General features: G+C 42.0%; 1 protein-coding gene across 5 annotated transcripts in view; it reads right to left on the bottom strand.

Moving 5' to 3' along the window:
- LOC147257287 (nucleosome-remodeling factor subunit BPTF-like) overlaps positions 1 to 16,792 on the bottom strand; it is a 42,848-nt gene that overhangs the window by 19,958 nt on the left and 6,098 nt on the right. For all 5 annotated transcript variants that reach the window (XM_086211092.1, XM_086211093.1, XM_086211094.1 and 2 more), the window contains exons 3-15: positions 14,287 to 14,338; positions 14,001 to 14,169; positions 11,327 to 11,575; positions 9,281 to 9,466; positions 9,023 to 9,198; positions 8,424 to 8,600; positions 7,871 to 8,052; positions 7,506 to 7,637; positions 6,031 to 6,160; positions 5,318 to 5,453; positions 4,366 to 4,668; positions 2,178 to 4,236; positions 251 to 375 (exon numbers count right to left, since the gene is read on the bottom strand). In XM_086211092.1, the coding sequence (XP_086067218.1) occupies positions 251 to 375; positions 2,178 to 4,236; positions 4,366 to 4,668; positions 5,318 to 5,453; positions 6,031 to 6,160; positions 7,506 to 7,637; positions 7,871 to 8,052; positions 8,424 to 8,600; positions 9,023 to 9,198; positions 9,281 to 9,466; positions 11,327 to 11,575; positions 14,001 to 14,169; positions 14,287 to 14,338 (4,076 nt within the window). The remainder of the gene's footprint in view (positions 1 to 250; positions 376 to 2,177; positions 4,237 to 4,365; positions 4,669 to 5,317; positions 5,454 to 6,030; positions 6,161 to 7,505; positions 7,638 to 7,870; positions 8,053 to 8,423; positions 8,601 to 9,022; positions 9,199 to 9,280; positions 9,467 to 11,326; positions 11,576 to 14,000; positions 14,170 to 14,286; positions 14,339 to 16,792) is intronic.

The following is a 16,792-nucleotide window of genomic DNA, read 5'->3' as shown; positions in this document are numbered from 1 at the left end:
AACAGCGTAAGCCAGTCTGTGTCAGATAGGCATCTCTATATCTTTCCACAGGGATACTCATGACCGCGCATATAATTAGAAGCAGATTAAGTTGTGGCAGAAAGGCATTGCTGCTATCATCCATTATGGAAATGGGAATATAAGTAGATTTAAAGAAGAATATCCATAGGAAGATTTCCTCTTTCTTCCCACAATGAAGGGTGTGTGTGTGTGTGTGTGTGTGTGTGTGTGTGCGTGCGTGTGTGTGTACCTGTACGCGTAGTGCCGACAGCAGCGGATGGTTTGACAGCCATGTCGTCCCATCTCAAACACGCCCACAGGAGCCTCAGCATCAGACTGACACCAGCTAAAGATTTTACTGTCTGCAGCCGATACCTGGAGATAGAAAATCATAAATAAATGGAAGATGACATTTGTATGATTGACGGCTGATTTATACAAGTATAGAAATGCAAAACTATACAGATTAAGTGGTGAGAAAAGGATTAAAAATAGTCATTTGCTTGCTCTGCTGTGTACACTGGCAACACAATGGTGCAAGATAATATGATGTCTGTGGGTAGCTGCTAACTGAGTTACAGGTTGAAACTTTCCCTTTGACATGTGGAGCACACCATGTGCTTGTTGGAATTAATGAGGGTTTCAGCTGCTGATATCCTCATGGTCTTTAAATTATTGTCTTGGCAGAACATGTATCTTATTTCTATACGTGTGTCTGTGTGTGTTTGGGGGGGGGGGCTCCTGTCAGTGTGCACTATGCAATGTGCAACATAACAAGGGGACAACGAAACATAACAATTTATTTCCCTTTACTTTTCTTACGGACTCTTTAAGACATTTTAATGACCTGTGGGAACCTCTGCAAAACTGAGACACAATAGTTTCTTGTCAAGAGTTGCTGAAGTTCCCGCCTTCTCTGGTGTCTTATAGTTCATCAGTGCAGCAGGTCAGCTGACAGCCCGCCAGCAACCCACTGACTGTTACAGAACAGGCACCAGAGCACCATCATGGAACAAAGTGAGAAGAGACTGAGGTTTTGGTGATGTCACTGTCCTCCCGTGATTTCGTGGAATAAAACTGATGACTGGTCTCCTCCACCTCAGTACTCTGAGTTCCAGATATTATCTTGGACTACAAAGGCTGACTAATGAAGAGTGTTAACTCACAAAGGTCAAGTCTGAAGCCCCAGCTGGTCTTTTTTAACTAAATAATGTAGGACGTAACAAAGTTGTCATAGGCCAATTCATTATTCCCTAGAATCATGTCTTTAAAGACATATTCCTTCCTTGGGTAATTACGGGTAAATCATGCTGCTCGGTCCACTTGCGACACAGTCAAAAACATCTTGAACTTCCACAAAAACAATGATCAGGAATAAAGCCGTGTGTTCGGGGCTTGTTATATGGTCTTTCCGATGTGTAACCACAGACAGGAAAATATCCCTTGGGTTTTGGGGATGGGTCATTGCACAAAGTGGATATCCTGACACTTCAGCGACCACTAGATGATTCATGTCTGCTTTGGAACTCTGAGGTCCAGTTAAGAATAACCAGAGGTCTCTGGAACACACGAGTCTCGGAGCCAAAACATTGCTGAAAGCAAAATCCATGAAATGATAAATGAACTGCAGTTATTTAGCACTTTTCTGGTCCGCTGACCACTCGGACTGCTTTACAACACATTCATGTGCATTGGGATTCTTCTGATTAGCAGCTCTGCCCAGGGAGAAGTAAAGATATAACAGACAACAAATCACAATGAAAAGACACTCAGACAAAGCCAGTGGAGAACTGAACACTAGACAGTTTTGTGTAATTCTGTAGAGTACAAAATAAACACTGTAAAAATGAATAGCTCCCACAACACAAACATACTGCCATATGTTACGATTTCAATGTCACTGTGTGTTAAACTGCACTGATATACTGGAGATATTGGAAACACCTTCTGCGGCTGGGTGATACGGTACAAAATAAAAGTCCAGGATAAACAGGTGATGTTGGAAGTCTGCTTTAACAAATCATGTGACTCTGTCAGACTGATACTGAGCAACTGCATCAGGGGATGAATTCCACCAAGGGTCACAGAGATGTCCACAGTAACTTCCATTACATATGGAATAAAGACATCTTTGTGTAATGGGTGAGGAAAAAAAGTAGTGAAGGGGGGGTGCTTACCTCCAGGTGATTCCAAATGTGGGCCTGGGTGAAGGATATGGCCAGATATCTGGTGCTGGTTTTGCGTTGTAGTTAAAAACAGGCACCTCACGTAATCCCCCTCGCCTTGCCAGAACCTTCAAGTTGTCATGTGGCAGTACAAAAATACTCTTGCGGTTGCTCTTGGTGACAAACTTGCGGTAAGAGGGAAGGGCGGTGTCCGAGCGTGTCTTCTTGGTGCGGGAGAATTTGAGGAGGCGTACACGGCCCTTTGTTGATGAGTCCTCCTGGCTCACAGCTACACATGAGGTCTTACCACTGGTGTCAGTTGTCGTCTTACTCATAGAGGCAGTGAGCGTCGTCTCCTGTTCTTGTGTCATTATTTCACTCTGGCTGTCTTCTGACGGACTAGAAGAACAGATTTTGGTCATAGTAGTTTTGGTCATGGTAGTGAGAGTGGACACTGCACTGCTCTCCATTGCTGACACCGCAGGTGTTGAAACATCGATAGATACATTTGATGGCACTTTGGCTATCCTCCTCTCTGTGGAAACCACCGTAGTGGTGGTGGTGGTGGAGGTTGTTGTTACCTGGGTGATGACAGTTTTTAGTGATGCTGTCCCACTGTTGCTATTCTCTTCTGCAAATTCGTCACTTAGGCTGGACTCCTCTGCTGATGGGATAGGAGAAGGAGCCATTCGGATGATTTTGACCGCAGGACTAGCCTCCATAGGCTGAATTGGAGATGTGCTGTTGTGCTGCAGAGTGCTCTGAGTGTCCATCCCAAGTGCATCCATGTTATTCTCCAGCCGGGTCATCTTCAGTGGGGGTTTGTAGTCCGGATCAGATATTGCTATCTTGTTCTCAGCCTCTACCTTAGAAGTTAGGTTTGACTCCTTAGGCCCAATCTTTATACTATCATTTACAGGAGCCACATCTCCATTAACTAAAGGCTTTTGCTGCGTGCTGTTCTTCAGCGAGACGGCCAGCCCTTCGCCCTCAACTTTACCAATGCTGTTCACCTTGGATTGGGGACTGCTGATGAGCACACCATTATTTGGGCTCATAACAGAGTTACTCAAGTTGGTGTCATTCCCCAAAGCATCATTACCATTTACCTGAGGGAGAGGGGAAACTGAAACAGGAGTGCTTATGTCTTGTCCAACAGCTTGCGTGCTCTCTTGGTTCTCATCAGGGCCCATACCGTTCTCCTCAACGCCCAGCTCCACTGAGCTTAATGTTTCTGGACTTTGTTGAAGAGGGCTAAGAGGAGGTGTGTTTTGACTGCTGTTTTTGTCAGTAACACTAGGTGTCCTTACTGAGTCTGATTTTTGACTTGATTCTGAATTCGACATCTCAGACCCTATACTTTCAATATGTGCAGCCTTGGTAACATCCAATGGTGCACTAGTTGTGTTTTGCTCTGAGGAGCAATTAGTTCCAAGTGCAGTTGTTTCATGTCCATCCTGTTTGACACCCTCTTGCCCTTCACAACACAAATTAATTTCTTTTGGCCCCTTAGTCCTTTCCAACAAGTCTGCCTCCAGTTCTTGGGGCTTGGAGGCAGTTTGGTTTTGTGGTGAAGTAGAATTTCTACCTGTGCTGTAGCTGTCTTTGGGTGTGGAATCTGGAACAGGAGAAGGAAGAGGAGGAGTAACAGTCTCATCTGTAGGTTTAGAGCATTCAGCCTGACCGTGCGCTTTAATTTCTCCTTCTCCTACTTCTCTTGGTCCGGAAAATTGTGAACATTTTTCCTCCACCTTAACAGATTCGCCAAATGAGACCTCAGCCTGAGCCAGGGCCTGGGGCTTGAGTGGAGACCGTGGCCGAACTGGCGTGCTCAGAGCCGTTGTTGCAGAGGTTGAAACTGGCGTGCATGGTTTGGAGGCAGGCACCTGTTGTCTCTGCCTCTCTTCAATAACGTGCTGCTTCACTCTGCGCTCCAGCAGGCCATCCAGCTTGGAGGACTTGACCTTCCTCTTGTAGGCAATGCGGGTGAGGAAGCCCTTACTGACATCCACCACGTCATAGTTAAAAGGCCGTGCAGGCCCCTCTGTAGCCTCCTCCTTTACACTGCATACTGGAGAGAGAAGATGCACTTTTATCCACATTTGCCATACAAGTGTCACAGTTATGTGTTTTAATATCATGGTTACATTGAAAACTCTACACATACTTAAATACAAAATTAAAAACAAGTTTTTCATACTTTGCTCTTCATCTGATTTGGAGTCAGTTGGGTCCACCTCCATCTTTGCTGGTGATTCATCTGCTGACAGTTCCTCTGTCTTTTCAACTTGATCTACCGTTTCTTTCTTCTCCTCTTCTATTTTCTCATTAGACTCCAAATCCTTGACTGACACAAGATGATCTGAAGCAGCTTTAGATACGGTTGATGAATCCTGATCTCTTGTGTCACTGCTTAAATCAGCAACTCCCTGAGCTTCTGATGCAAGTATGCTGGGTCGTCGACTCAGGTCCAAAAGGGTACATTTCTTCCCAAGTTTAGCATCTTTGGAAAAACAAAAAGAGTTCAAATGAGATTGTTTTAAAAACCCATCCAAAGCTCCAGGTAACTGGTGGATGAGATGGTGAAAGTATTAAAATCCTTGTCAGGTTTATCTTAAAAGTACTTCAATAGAGCATTTTAAAAAGATGTAGGTTGAGATTCTGCAGATTTACTTTGCATTTATTAATAGAATAACTGGCAGATAACAGCAGTTGATGAATAAAAACAATAATTAGCAATATGAAATATTGTTGAGGTTTATCTGGGATGGGTGGGTCAAATAGCATGGGACTCTTGAGGACATGTCTTCCAACAGTCAGTCCGAATATAATTATCTAAATAAATCTACAGCTGCTTTTGACTCAACTTTTCCAGAATAGATATATCATGACCAAGGTGACTGAGAATATCCTTATTCAATTATTACTTGGGCTCTTTGATAACATATTCACGAGCCAATTGACTGAAATATTTTTAAAAGTTTGGGCACATGAGAGTACAAATCTGACAGGCTCAGTGTCCTCAAACACATCAAAAAAGATGAATTCATGAAATCAGCAGACAGCAAAGATTACTGAGCACCGAAGAGAATTTACATTAGAAATAATCATTCTAAACCACATTTTAGACTCCAGAGTCTTCAATTCCTGACCTTCCAGTTCTTTGCGGTAGTTGGCATTAGTGTTGCCAGGAAGCCTCGGGAGAAACCGCTGCACATAGGTCTTACTGATCCAACTCCAGCCCCCGTAGCCCGTAACGCGATACTCCTCTCCTTTCTGTTTCCACACCTTCACACGAGTCCAGAAAAAAGAAAGAGGGATGAGGATGCGGAGACCAGGGGAGGTGAATGATTCAAAAGAAGAAGCAGAGGGATTTGGGACAAAGAGAGGAAGTGTTGGAAAAGTGCAGAGGTTTGACAGCAGAGCTCACCTTCCCGGATCAAAGAACCCACACATCATACACACACGTGTTTCCTCAAGAAAAGACTTGTCTGCACACACTTGGGTCTAGACTCAACAATTATTACCCACATCATAATTTATTTCATTTTGGAGCCTGTAATTTGCAGTTTTGTTGAAGTACACTGAGTTATTATGAGAGATGTCCTTAATATTTTGTATTTCACATAAATTACAGGAACGCCCCTCAGGACAGGAGACTTCAAAAGCACCTCAAATTACAGCCATAAAAATGACCAGTAAAATAAATCAACCATTCTCTCGAATTCAATAAAACAAAACACTGTAAACCTCAAAGAGCGAGGATTTGATTCAGGGCTGTTGTATAACACTGCATCAGTTTGATTTAGGTGCACTAAATAAATTGGAAAGTGAGAAATTGAATAACTGGTGGCCAAGTTCCTACCTGGTGCTTAATTGGGAAAGTGTACTTGACCCAGGTGGCCTGCTGCAACGTCTCCTCATCCTCCAGTTTCTTCTCCCTCTTCTTCACTTTCTCTTTCTCCTCACGCTCCATGGATGTCATGCGGTTTAACCTGGAAACATTTTAAATATGAACCGTGATATTTATCACGGTGCATTAAGAGTCCCCCCATCGCTTCAAAACAACCGCTCACATGATGAAACTTATTGAGACTAGGAACACAAGGTGCATTTCCAGTTGTATTTGCATAAGAATCTTACAATAGAAATAGTATTTTCCATTATATATTGTGAATTTACAGGTTTTAGCATTTCCCTGTTAATGATGAAACTATGGTAACTGCCCTTGAAAACATTCAAGAAGAAGTCAAATGAACAAGCTCTTTCTCCGTTACGCTGATGCTAACGGTTAAGTCACACACTTTCTGGTTCTAACCCAAAGAAGCTTTGGCCGATCGTTTCTTTAAAGGGGCGTTGTGTTGGGGTAGTAGTAGAGACATAGGTGGGTGGTACTGGTAGCTGACCTGCAGTCCAAATATTATGCTTCAGCTAGGGTGGGCCCTTTGATCTGATCTGGTCATGATTGCCTCTGCCTGCTAAACTGCTCCACCTGACCGCACATTCCCCATGTTTTTGCACCGAAGGCCTGTTTCAATTTTTCTTTTTTAAAGTCCTTGAATGTTTTCAATTCAGTTCAATGGATTTTATGGAAGCGCAGTAATCTGTTAAATGTTTTAAACACTGTATCAGTGCATAAAAGGACAAATTTATACATTACTAGAAAAAAAGCAAGATGGTGTTGCTGATGATGTTACATTTTTAGGGCCTTTATCTACTAAAAGCATTTTTTGCAGGCAGCAGCATCTATTTTCTTTTATTATTTATTTATTTCCTTTTACTAACTGTTGTGCTTCTGGCAATGAAACACCTGACATTGTCATTTCTCTCTAGCCAACCAATCAAAATAAAGGAGGAAAAGGGACAGTACTTTCTTGTATAATACCCTGGGATCAGTACCTTTTACCAACCACCGAATTTTAATTTCTACTGTCCGGGCTAATTGACACTGCGCTCCAAAATAAATTTAAAACTTAAACAGAAAATGGAAATGGAAGGGGATGGGACTCACAATATCAACAATACCAACAAACATGGTTTCTTTCTATCGTATTAGCTAACCTGTCTCACGTAAACCAGCATAGATGTTCACAGTGAGAGATGTAGAAGGGCTTAAAGATGTTTTCTCTAACTTAGCAACAAAAAGTGTGTGACAAGATTTTTTTGAATATGAGGTCATGGCAACTGCTGGCAATAGTGGACAGCTGAGTGAAAGACAAGGACATCCTTGGCTCATTTAAGTCTTGTGTACAAATAAACACAAGTGATAACGTGGTGTTTTGGTGTGGCTGGAGAGGCATACACACAAATTAGATATAACACACTGGATATTCTATGTACCTGGTGTGGCCCAGTGAGTCCTTCCAGACCGGCAGCATAGCCACAGGTTTGATGGCACACTCCAGGATGGCCAGAGCCAGAGCAAACTCTCTTGCTTTACTGCACATCTGAACTGCTTTAATCCAGTTGGTCCTACAAAAAACAAACAGTTAATATACTTCTTTCTTTACTTTGGTTGCTTTCACTTCTTCACTTTGAGGATACATTTGGTTTTAGGTTTTCTGACTTTACTTTTATTTCTGTATGTGAGGTCATTTTTTTTAAAAGCAATACTTGCAAAATATTGTTATAGGATTACAAAACAGGCAGCAAATGAGACACCTATCGGTATGATGCACTGGCTGGTACTCCTCTCTGACCTGTACCTGTGTGATGCCCAGTTAGGGTGCATAAATGGTGCTGGAACATTGTTCTCCAGCTGGATGATGGTGAGTCTCAATGTAGAGATGGTCAAAAGTTTAGAACCATGGATAGAACCATTCCACTTAAACTCTCCTGCTGGTGTCATGCAGAACTTGTGGGAGAGATGACGTCTTTTGTCATGATCCTTGTGGGGGAAAACAAAAAGAAACCAGTTTCAGTGGGTGTGTTAGGAATCAAGTCAAGTTAGTTCTATTTAAATCTCAGGTATCTCAGGGCTCCTTTCATGTACAGCAGGTCAGGACAGCACTCCTTAGATTGGAGCTGGAGCATCAGATGTAGTCCTACCCCCCTCAATATCATGCTAATATCAAAACAGCTTAAAATAGAAACTGAAAAGTAGACTGGCTGACAATTTAGAATCTGCCAGTAATCTGACCTCAATGTCAGATTACTGCACAACCACAGAGTCCCACAGAGGGCAAGAAACCACTAAGCTGTCGTGCAGGCCTTATCTAACATTTCTGGAAAAAACAAAAACAACAAACTGCTGCTTGCCTCTCTGTGCTGGTGCTTGTTGAGGGCCAGGGCGTTGGAGCTGTACTGGTTATGGTAGACACGATATTTGCCCTCCTGGCCAAGCTTGAAATATTGGCTTAGGGTCGTCTTCATCACCACATCCTTGCTGCGCGTGCTGACGCGGGTGACGTCACCTTGTGCATTTACTACTAGTACCTGAAAAAAAAAAAAATTATACTTATTTGTGGGGAATTAAAGACTGGGTTAAGATAACAAGGATCTAAACTCATTTGCAATTGAATGTTTTTTTCTTTCAGTTGTTGTAATGTCTTCTTAATATTTGATGCAAACGAATACTTTTTTCTCTGCTAATAAAATTTGTCTTTTGATATTTTTCATTTTGTGTGTGCTCCTTTAATGCATTATAATGAGTGAATGTGTCTCACTTGCTAATGAATTTTTTCTTTTTTTAAAGAAGTAAAATTGTAGGATGATTACAATTGTCGAAGCACTTTCAGTGAAATCCCAGCTGCTCATTCTGCCCCACCTTCTTACTCACATCAATTGGTTCAGCGCTCCTGTACACGCCACTGTACAAATGTTTCATACACTTGTTGAAAGAGTAAAGTCCTTCCTACCTCTTTACCCTCCTTGAACACCTTGTTGGCTTCATGCACAGCAGCAGCCACCTGCTGGCTCTTCATCTGGCTCAGTTTGCTGTCTGGGTTTCTGAGCCGAGTCACCATACGAGTTGCTGCAGACTTCTTACTGCTGAGACCCGTCATTTCACCATTGGCCGAATCTTTACCGTCACCTGGAAATCCATTACTAAGTTTTACAAACACAGTTTTTATGCCTGTTAAAGAAAGCCATGCTGGGATATTGATGTGTCAGACCTGTGTCTTCCAGGCTGGTCAGGGAAGACTGGGAGGATTTGTCAGCCAGGTCTGGGGGTTCTGGTCCCCTGGGAGGAACCCCAGTCCCCAGGCTGCTGTTACTGTTCTCCTCGCTCATCTCAGGAGGCTGGCCCAGGCTGGGGATGTCATCTCCACTGACAGCAACGGGGTCTGAGGATATATTTTCTGTAGCAGAAAACAGAGTAGTGTTAGGAATAATGGCGTCACATTAGCCCGGCTCTCTTGTCTAGCTGTCATCAGCCATCATCACAGTTCATCAGGGTTCTTTTAGTTCTGCATAAGATGCATAACAAGACGAACTGCGGAATTAAAGCTGTTAAAAAAGACCAAAACATGGCAGGAACTGCACATGTGGAAATTTACGTCCGTGCACAGTAAGACTGTGGCTCCCTCTACTGACAAGTCCTTTGTAACGCATGCATCAAATAAGCATCTTTGAGCAGTTTTTTCCAAGACACTATTTAAACACAAGCAATATATAAATAAATCCACGCTGCAGCAGTGGAAAAGCTTATTCACAACATTATTGAACTGAAAGATTTGAATGCAGTCCACAGAGGATCCGCTCTAGTCCAGTTGATTGCATTGGCAATGCCATCTGATAACTAAAGAATCTATACAATCAGTTCCCCAAAGAAAATGAAGAATTACAAGTTCAAGCGTACATCTGGAAGTGTTCCAAGGCTGACATTCCAATTCAAGAAGTCAAGAAAAAAGAAAAAAGCCAGCAGGTGTAATGGCAGCCACATGCACAAAGGCAGCCAAGGAAATGGACAAAATGCTGCAACAATCAATCGATTGCGGCTCCGCAAACGCGACACTTTAAATTGAAGTACATTGCATATTTAAAAGATTTTTTTTACAAAAAATGCCACTGTCAGAAATAAGCATTTCTAAATAACCTTTTCATTGAGTTTTACAGATTACTCAACAAAGACAAAACGTGTTAGTTGCAGCCCTCAACAAGATGATCCCCGAAGCAGCGGGGGACTCATGGTGGAACAAACACAGTTATTGTCAGTGGCAGTGACAACCATGCGAAGCTGCAGACTGTGGCAGGAAAGCTGATCCTCAAAAGGAGCTTAATGAGGTCAGTTTCACTTCAAAATGCCCTTGTATACCTTCGGTGCTGTTAGAGACCTCCATATGGGAACATCCCTCTATTCCAGCCTCCATGGTGGAGGCAGGGGGCTTTGGGGCCTCAGTGGCCAGACTAGAGCTCACGGTGGTTGGGGTGGTTTGTGTTGGAGCAGGGGCTGCTGGGAGCATAGGTCCATCTGAGACGCTACTGCCAATACTGCCCTCTTGGTCGACAACTACAGATGAACAGCAGCAATGTTGTAAATAATGTGGATTTAGTTAATAATACAAACCTAACTTGGAGATGATGCAGAGGGGCAGCAATGATTGACAAATAAGCTATATTAAATGAATAATAAATCAATCAATCAAATAAGCTATATATAAATACACACACACACACACACACACACACACACACACACACACACACACACACACACACACACACACATCACTGGCAAGGCTACATATGTTATATTAAAAATCTGTCCAAAGTTTCCTGATTTTTAAATCTGCTTACCTCAAACAATTACATCATGCATTAATGGGAACACAAAGATATTATTTTCATTTTTTTAATTACAAATGAAATCATGTTGAATTCCCTCTACACTCATTTAGGTGAGGGCATAAGCAGCCTGTGGCATAAATACATCATTCTATTGAAGTGCCTCTTTATGTGCTTCGTGGGTGCTAAGTTAAGTCTCGAAGAGGAGCGCAGTGGTTTTGTATTGGCCACACAACTGCAGAATTGATTCTTAAGTCAATATCTAATTACACCATTGTGATGATGATGTCCTTTTTTCCGAGGCTGAACAACAGAACAGAATGGAGGCGCCGAGAGGCAGAAGACTAGTTTTTATGCAACCTTCATCATAACCACGGGCTTCCTATCGAGTTGTTTTTCAGAACGCCTTGTGAAATAAACCTCACCATAATTACCTCCAGTTTTAATGCCCTCGCTTTTCTCCTCCTTGGTGTCTTCTTTTGTCTCTTTCTCATCCTCTTTTGTCAGATTTTTGACATCCTGCTGTCCTTCGTCTTTCAGCTTGGCCTCTTCATAATCCTTTTCCACATCCATCTCCTCCTTTTCCTTCTCCAGTCGCATTTTCTGGGCCTCCTCAGCAGCCCGTCTTTTTACCTCCTCCAGTTCCTCCTCCTTCTTAGCCCGTAATCGCTCGAGAATTTCCTCTGGATACAAACAACAATGAAATAAACAGTCAATATAAGGACAAAGGAAATTAATTCCTGAGCAAATATATGTAAATTATCAAAGAAAACATCCAAGCGAGATTTCCTGCAAAGCGATCTGTCAGTTGTACTCCAAGTAAAAAGTTTATCAAATTGTTCCAGACATTCCTCAACAGAAAATAAACTGCTACTTGTCTAAAGGGGACCTATTATGCTTTTCCAGCCTTTCAGATTTACAAATATGTTTAAGATGTTGGATACTTGTTCTGCGGGACGTGGAAGTGTCCTATCATGAGGTAGGAGTGTGTTAAAGTAATCCCCGGGGGACAGTTTCAAGCAGCTCTGCACTGCTGAAAACGCTTGGATTTGGAGAGTTTTTTTCAAAAGTCTCATGTTGTGACGTCACAACTTCAGGGGAAGCTCCACATTCAGCAACTCACATGGCACTGGTCTCAGTGCAGTGGTGTTGCCGCCAACCCACTCTGCCACGGAAGTATACGGTGCAGACTACAGAGCTACGGTGTTGTCGTCAAAAAAGCTAACAGAGTGTCTTTTCGGGTGCAAACACCTCTTATCTTGTACTTCCTAAAGAAACAAACAAACACCTCAATTCGACACTGGATTTGCTTGTTGTGTATTGTTGTTGTCTGGGTCAGGTTCTGGGTCCAAGATTTATGGTTGTATCGAATGAAGTCAACATTTTTAAAATGCTAATATGGGTGGTGCTGCTGAATCCGAGCGTTTCAAAGGGACGGGATATGCGACAATTATGGAGTTGTTTTTTTTTATTTTTTATTGATTGAATCTTTTGCCCCACTGGGGTGCAACACTGTAAAAGGCCCTGAAATGAGCATTACCTTTATAGTCAGAATGGTGCAGTGCTAAAAAAGATTGTAGACAAAATAAAATTAAAATTAGAACTTCACATTCAAAATAGGAGTATATGAATTATGCAGAAGCTGTCAATCAAATGCCTCTTGAACACCCTTTCATCATGGGAGAGACAAGGGTGTTTACGAGGACAATGACCAAACGTACAGATCACCTTTCACACGAATACCTTGTTTATTCCATAAATTGTGGCGGCAACAGGCTGTTATTACGTGATTTGTGTGTGAAGACATTTGATCGAGACTCCTTCATTGAATTTAGGGGATTTAATATGCTGTTAAAAACCATGAATACAAATTCTGTTCTAGAGAGTGTTTACATAGAGGAAGAATACAATCTCTTCCACGAGAGTATGACTCTCCAAGAGCGTCACGACAGAGAAATGCAAAACTACTGTCATCATCAAATAGGGTGACGGTATCATATCTGCGCTTAAGATAAAAACAATAATAAGAGAAAAACAAAACTAAACACAAAAAAAACGGCAGCAGCATGGCATGATACCAGCATGACAGCAGCTCTTGGCTCGCAGCCATGTGACAGTATTACCAGCTATCATTACATGACTGAGATGATACAAGTACGGGATCAACAGCATGAAGCCAGGAAGAGGTTAAAGGAAAAAAATGGGTTCACAAAAGATAGTAATCAGGGAATTTTAATTGAATTCAGCCCTGTTTTCATGAGATGTGATTCATTCCGAATGTTCCACTACCCCTCTGATGTAATGTGAGATTTCACATGGTAGATGAGCTGAAACTGGCTGCCAGATTTCAACAAGACAAATGTCAACCCCCTTGAAGCGCCAGTGGCTTTCCACTGGTAGGACCGTGTCTAAGTCTCATTACCACTGTGGTAGAGTTGGGGGTTTGTCTTTAATGCCTTGGAATAAAATACACTATCTAGTAAAACCAGTTTCATTAAAAGATGTGATACTTATTAGAAAAACAGAATTACATGAGGACTGCCAAGTACATCTGGGTGAGAAAGTAACTTAGAGCAGGGGTTCCAAACCACTGGGCCTTGGACTGATATCAGGCCTTGAGTCATTTAGACCCAGACCACAAAATTCAGTCAGGAGCAAAAGGGCATATGTACATAATAAACATGGGCAGAGTATTCGGCACCTGACGGCTCTGACGCAGGACCATCGGTGCGCTGTCGGGGGAGTTAAGAGAGATACTTCCCCTCTGCAAAGGACCGTGGATTGAGAAGGAGATGGATACCTGTTCCCTTTAGTTCCAAGCCATCACATACTTGTGCGGAGTCAAAGTTGCAGTTGACATCCTCCAAAAGGCTCGACAACAGACTGAATGTTAGAAACCTGCTGCACTTGTCACTCACACTCGTAATTACACCACGCGACAACAACCACCACCTTGTGTAGAAAACAGGCTCAAGGCTCACACTGATGGTGAAATTTGGCTTTTTGTGTGTTTTGTGCAGTAGTTTAGTTGCATTATGCTGTTACTGTGCTTCATATATCTTTACGGTACTTGAGCAGAAGGTTTAAGAGAATGCAGGGCTTCTTTACCATTGACGGCAGTGAGGAAACACCTGTTGCTGCCACGGGCTTTGTTGGTTAAGTCCTCCGTGATGTCCATGTGTGTGTGCACCTCTTCCCTTATTTCTTCAAGGGCTGTATACAGGTCGGCCTCCCAGTATTCCTTATCCATGCAATCTATCAGCTCAGCTAGCTGCACCTGGATGGGACAGAGAGGGGAACAGGGTGAGTGTTTCCATGTATTTTGTTCATTGCAGTGATGGGATACAATCTACATTCTTAAAGAGACATCCCCGGATATATGCGCTACATTTACCTTGGTGCTGTAATACCAGATGGCTTTATCCTCCTGCTCACCATCCTCCTCTCTGTTGGAGACACGTGGGAGAGGAGGAACAGAGGAAGAAGTGCAGGAGAAACAATAAATAAAATTAGGACCGACAACAGGGAGGATTAGCACAGAAAGAAAAAAGAAAAGGGCAGAGAAAGATTGACAGTAAGTGAACTGAACAATCGCGCAGTTTTACAACAGACAGGGGGCTGACTGAAGAACTTTTAGATAACAATTGAGGTTAACAGTGTTGTCTTCTGGCTATTTCAGTGTTATATTTGTTGGTGAGAGAAACAAATTCATTTGAACTGCGATTGTACTGCATTTTGAAATTACAAAACACACAAAACATAATCAACAATCGGAAAAAAATGAAAGCACGGAGACCTTTATACATACAGAGACTGAAATCGTTCATCATAATAAATACAGCATCATAAAATATACGATCATAATGTCACAATAACTCAACTGATAATCATGAATCATTGCCTGGCCTTACTTGACACATTTCCATATAATTTCGTATGCTTGGATTTAAAATATCAGTGGAAGAGAGACATCAATTTTTCCTGACATGTTTGCACCTGTGGATATTTGTGCGTGGATGTGAGGGAAGCTGTGGCCCAGCATAAAACATTTCAGTACAACACTCGAGTCTCAATAACAGCCGGGTTTTGCTCAGCATGGTTCATGCCCAGCAGGGACTGAAGCCTGAGGTCATGTAACTGTAGTGACTATTCAGCATTCTTACACACAGACTTTACTTCCCTGCAGATCACACAAACTTTGTTCAGTGCACAATACTTGCACACGTGCACACGTATTTACACACAAACACAAACACCCTCACTCTTTCTCTGAAGGGAGAACAGCAACACAGCAGCTGCTGGGGGCCAATTCAGAGAACAGGACGAAACAGAGGAAGTAGAGGGGGGAGAGAGAGAGAGAGAGAGAGAGCGCGCGAGTGAAGTGATGACAAACCTTGAACCTCCTCCCTCTAAAATCGTATACAGCTCAGGGGATGCATGCACTGTGATTTATGTAGCACTCTATCTACTGCTGCTGCTGCTGCTGCGGACTCACACCAACTGTGTCTGCTCACCATTGAGACAATTTGCTAAGATATGGGATCAACACAGCCGATGGCCAGATCACGTCTAATACGATGGAGGGGTGTGACTATTTTGATTCGTTGGGCAAAGCTAAACTCAAATTAGGCCTGGAGCTATCGTGATACTTATTGGCGACAGATCCTTTATCAATAGTTGTCACATTATACACACACAAAGCATGTGACACAAAAACAGACAGAGCATGGAGTGAGAAAATTAATCCAGAAAGTGATCATGGTTGATACTAGGAACAGGCCAGCTAACCAGTATGCCAGTTTTGTTTTGTTTTTAAATGTCTGTTAATGTCATTAAATTTAAACTGAAAGAGTTTGCAACATCCTTAAGACTCCAAATCAAATCAGTGATATTGTTCTGATCCTTTCAACAACGATACAATACTTGCCGACATCAAAAAGTCTGTCATGACAAATTCCATCCAGCTTGCTGACGATATGACTCAGTCAATTCTATTTACCAATTAATGAAATGGTTTCACAATTTATTCCCAAGCTCTGGAAAACATGACATCATGAACATAAAATGAAAAACAATCTATTGCTGCGGAGCTGCGGCAAAGTTAAAGCAGATGTTCATTTTCGAAATAAAGGTGCATCTAAACTTCCTGATTGCATTACAGTTGGATATGTATGGTTTGTATTAATGTGTTGTAATATAGGACAATATATCAATAAAGATCAATGTAGCTTTACCCAGGTAAAATTTAACCAATGTAGACTTGTGGTATTCTTCACTTGGAAATTTTTTTTTAAAAAAAATCAACATTTTATTTTTACATAAAGGTTACAAAATGTCCTGTTCTTTATCGAGATGGTGATTTATTGACAACACTGAAAGTAATGTGCAGTAACGTAGCCTCTAGTCCTGATAAGTGTTACTGACCAGCTCTGTAGGGCAGCTTGTGAAATTCATGATATGATTATATGGATCAACATTGAGATCACAAACTAATTTTTTAAACATCATCCTTGTTTATTGTTACTTTTCATCAGGCTAAGTGCAACCTAAGTGTTGCGAGACAGCTGAATTGTTTTTCTTTCTTGTTGGAACAAAAAAAGACTCTTTCGTTATGTCACAGAGCATCGTTGCAGCGTAGACTCGTCTTTTGACTCAATTATCTTCTTTTCAAAATGATTAGAAGTAAAACTGTAAAGCCCTACTGCTGACTACATGTATGTCCATTGCTCAAATTAGTCATGTAAAAAGTAAAGCCTCAGTCTACAGTATTAACACCTTGGATAAGCAAGGAAGTTGAGACAACCACACAAGGAGCTCAGACATTGTCGCAGTGTGTCTCTCAAGCATTTCTACAAATACCAATGTTTGGAATTGTCGCTGACACAAATACTCTGACTTGT

Source organism: Aulostomus chinensis, chromosome 8 (genome assembly GCF_037954235.1).
Source record: "Aulostomus chinensis isolate RoL2024-O1b breed Wild chromosome 8, RoL_Achi_v1.0, whole genome shotgun sequence".
NCBI classification, from domain to species: Eukaryota; Metazoa; Chordata; class Actinopteri; order Syngnathiformes; family Aulostomidae; genus Aulostomus; species Aulostomus chinensis.
This window is presented reverse-complemented; position numbering and strand designations above follow the sequence as displayed.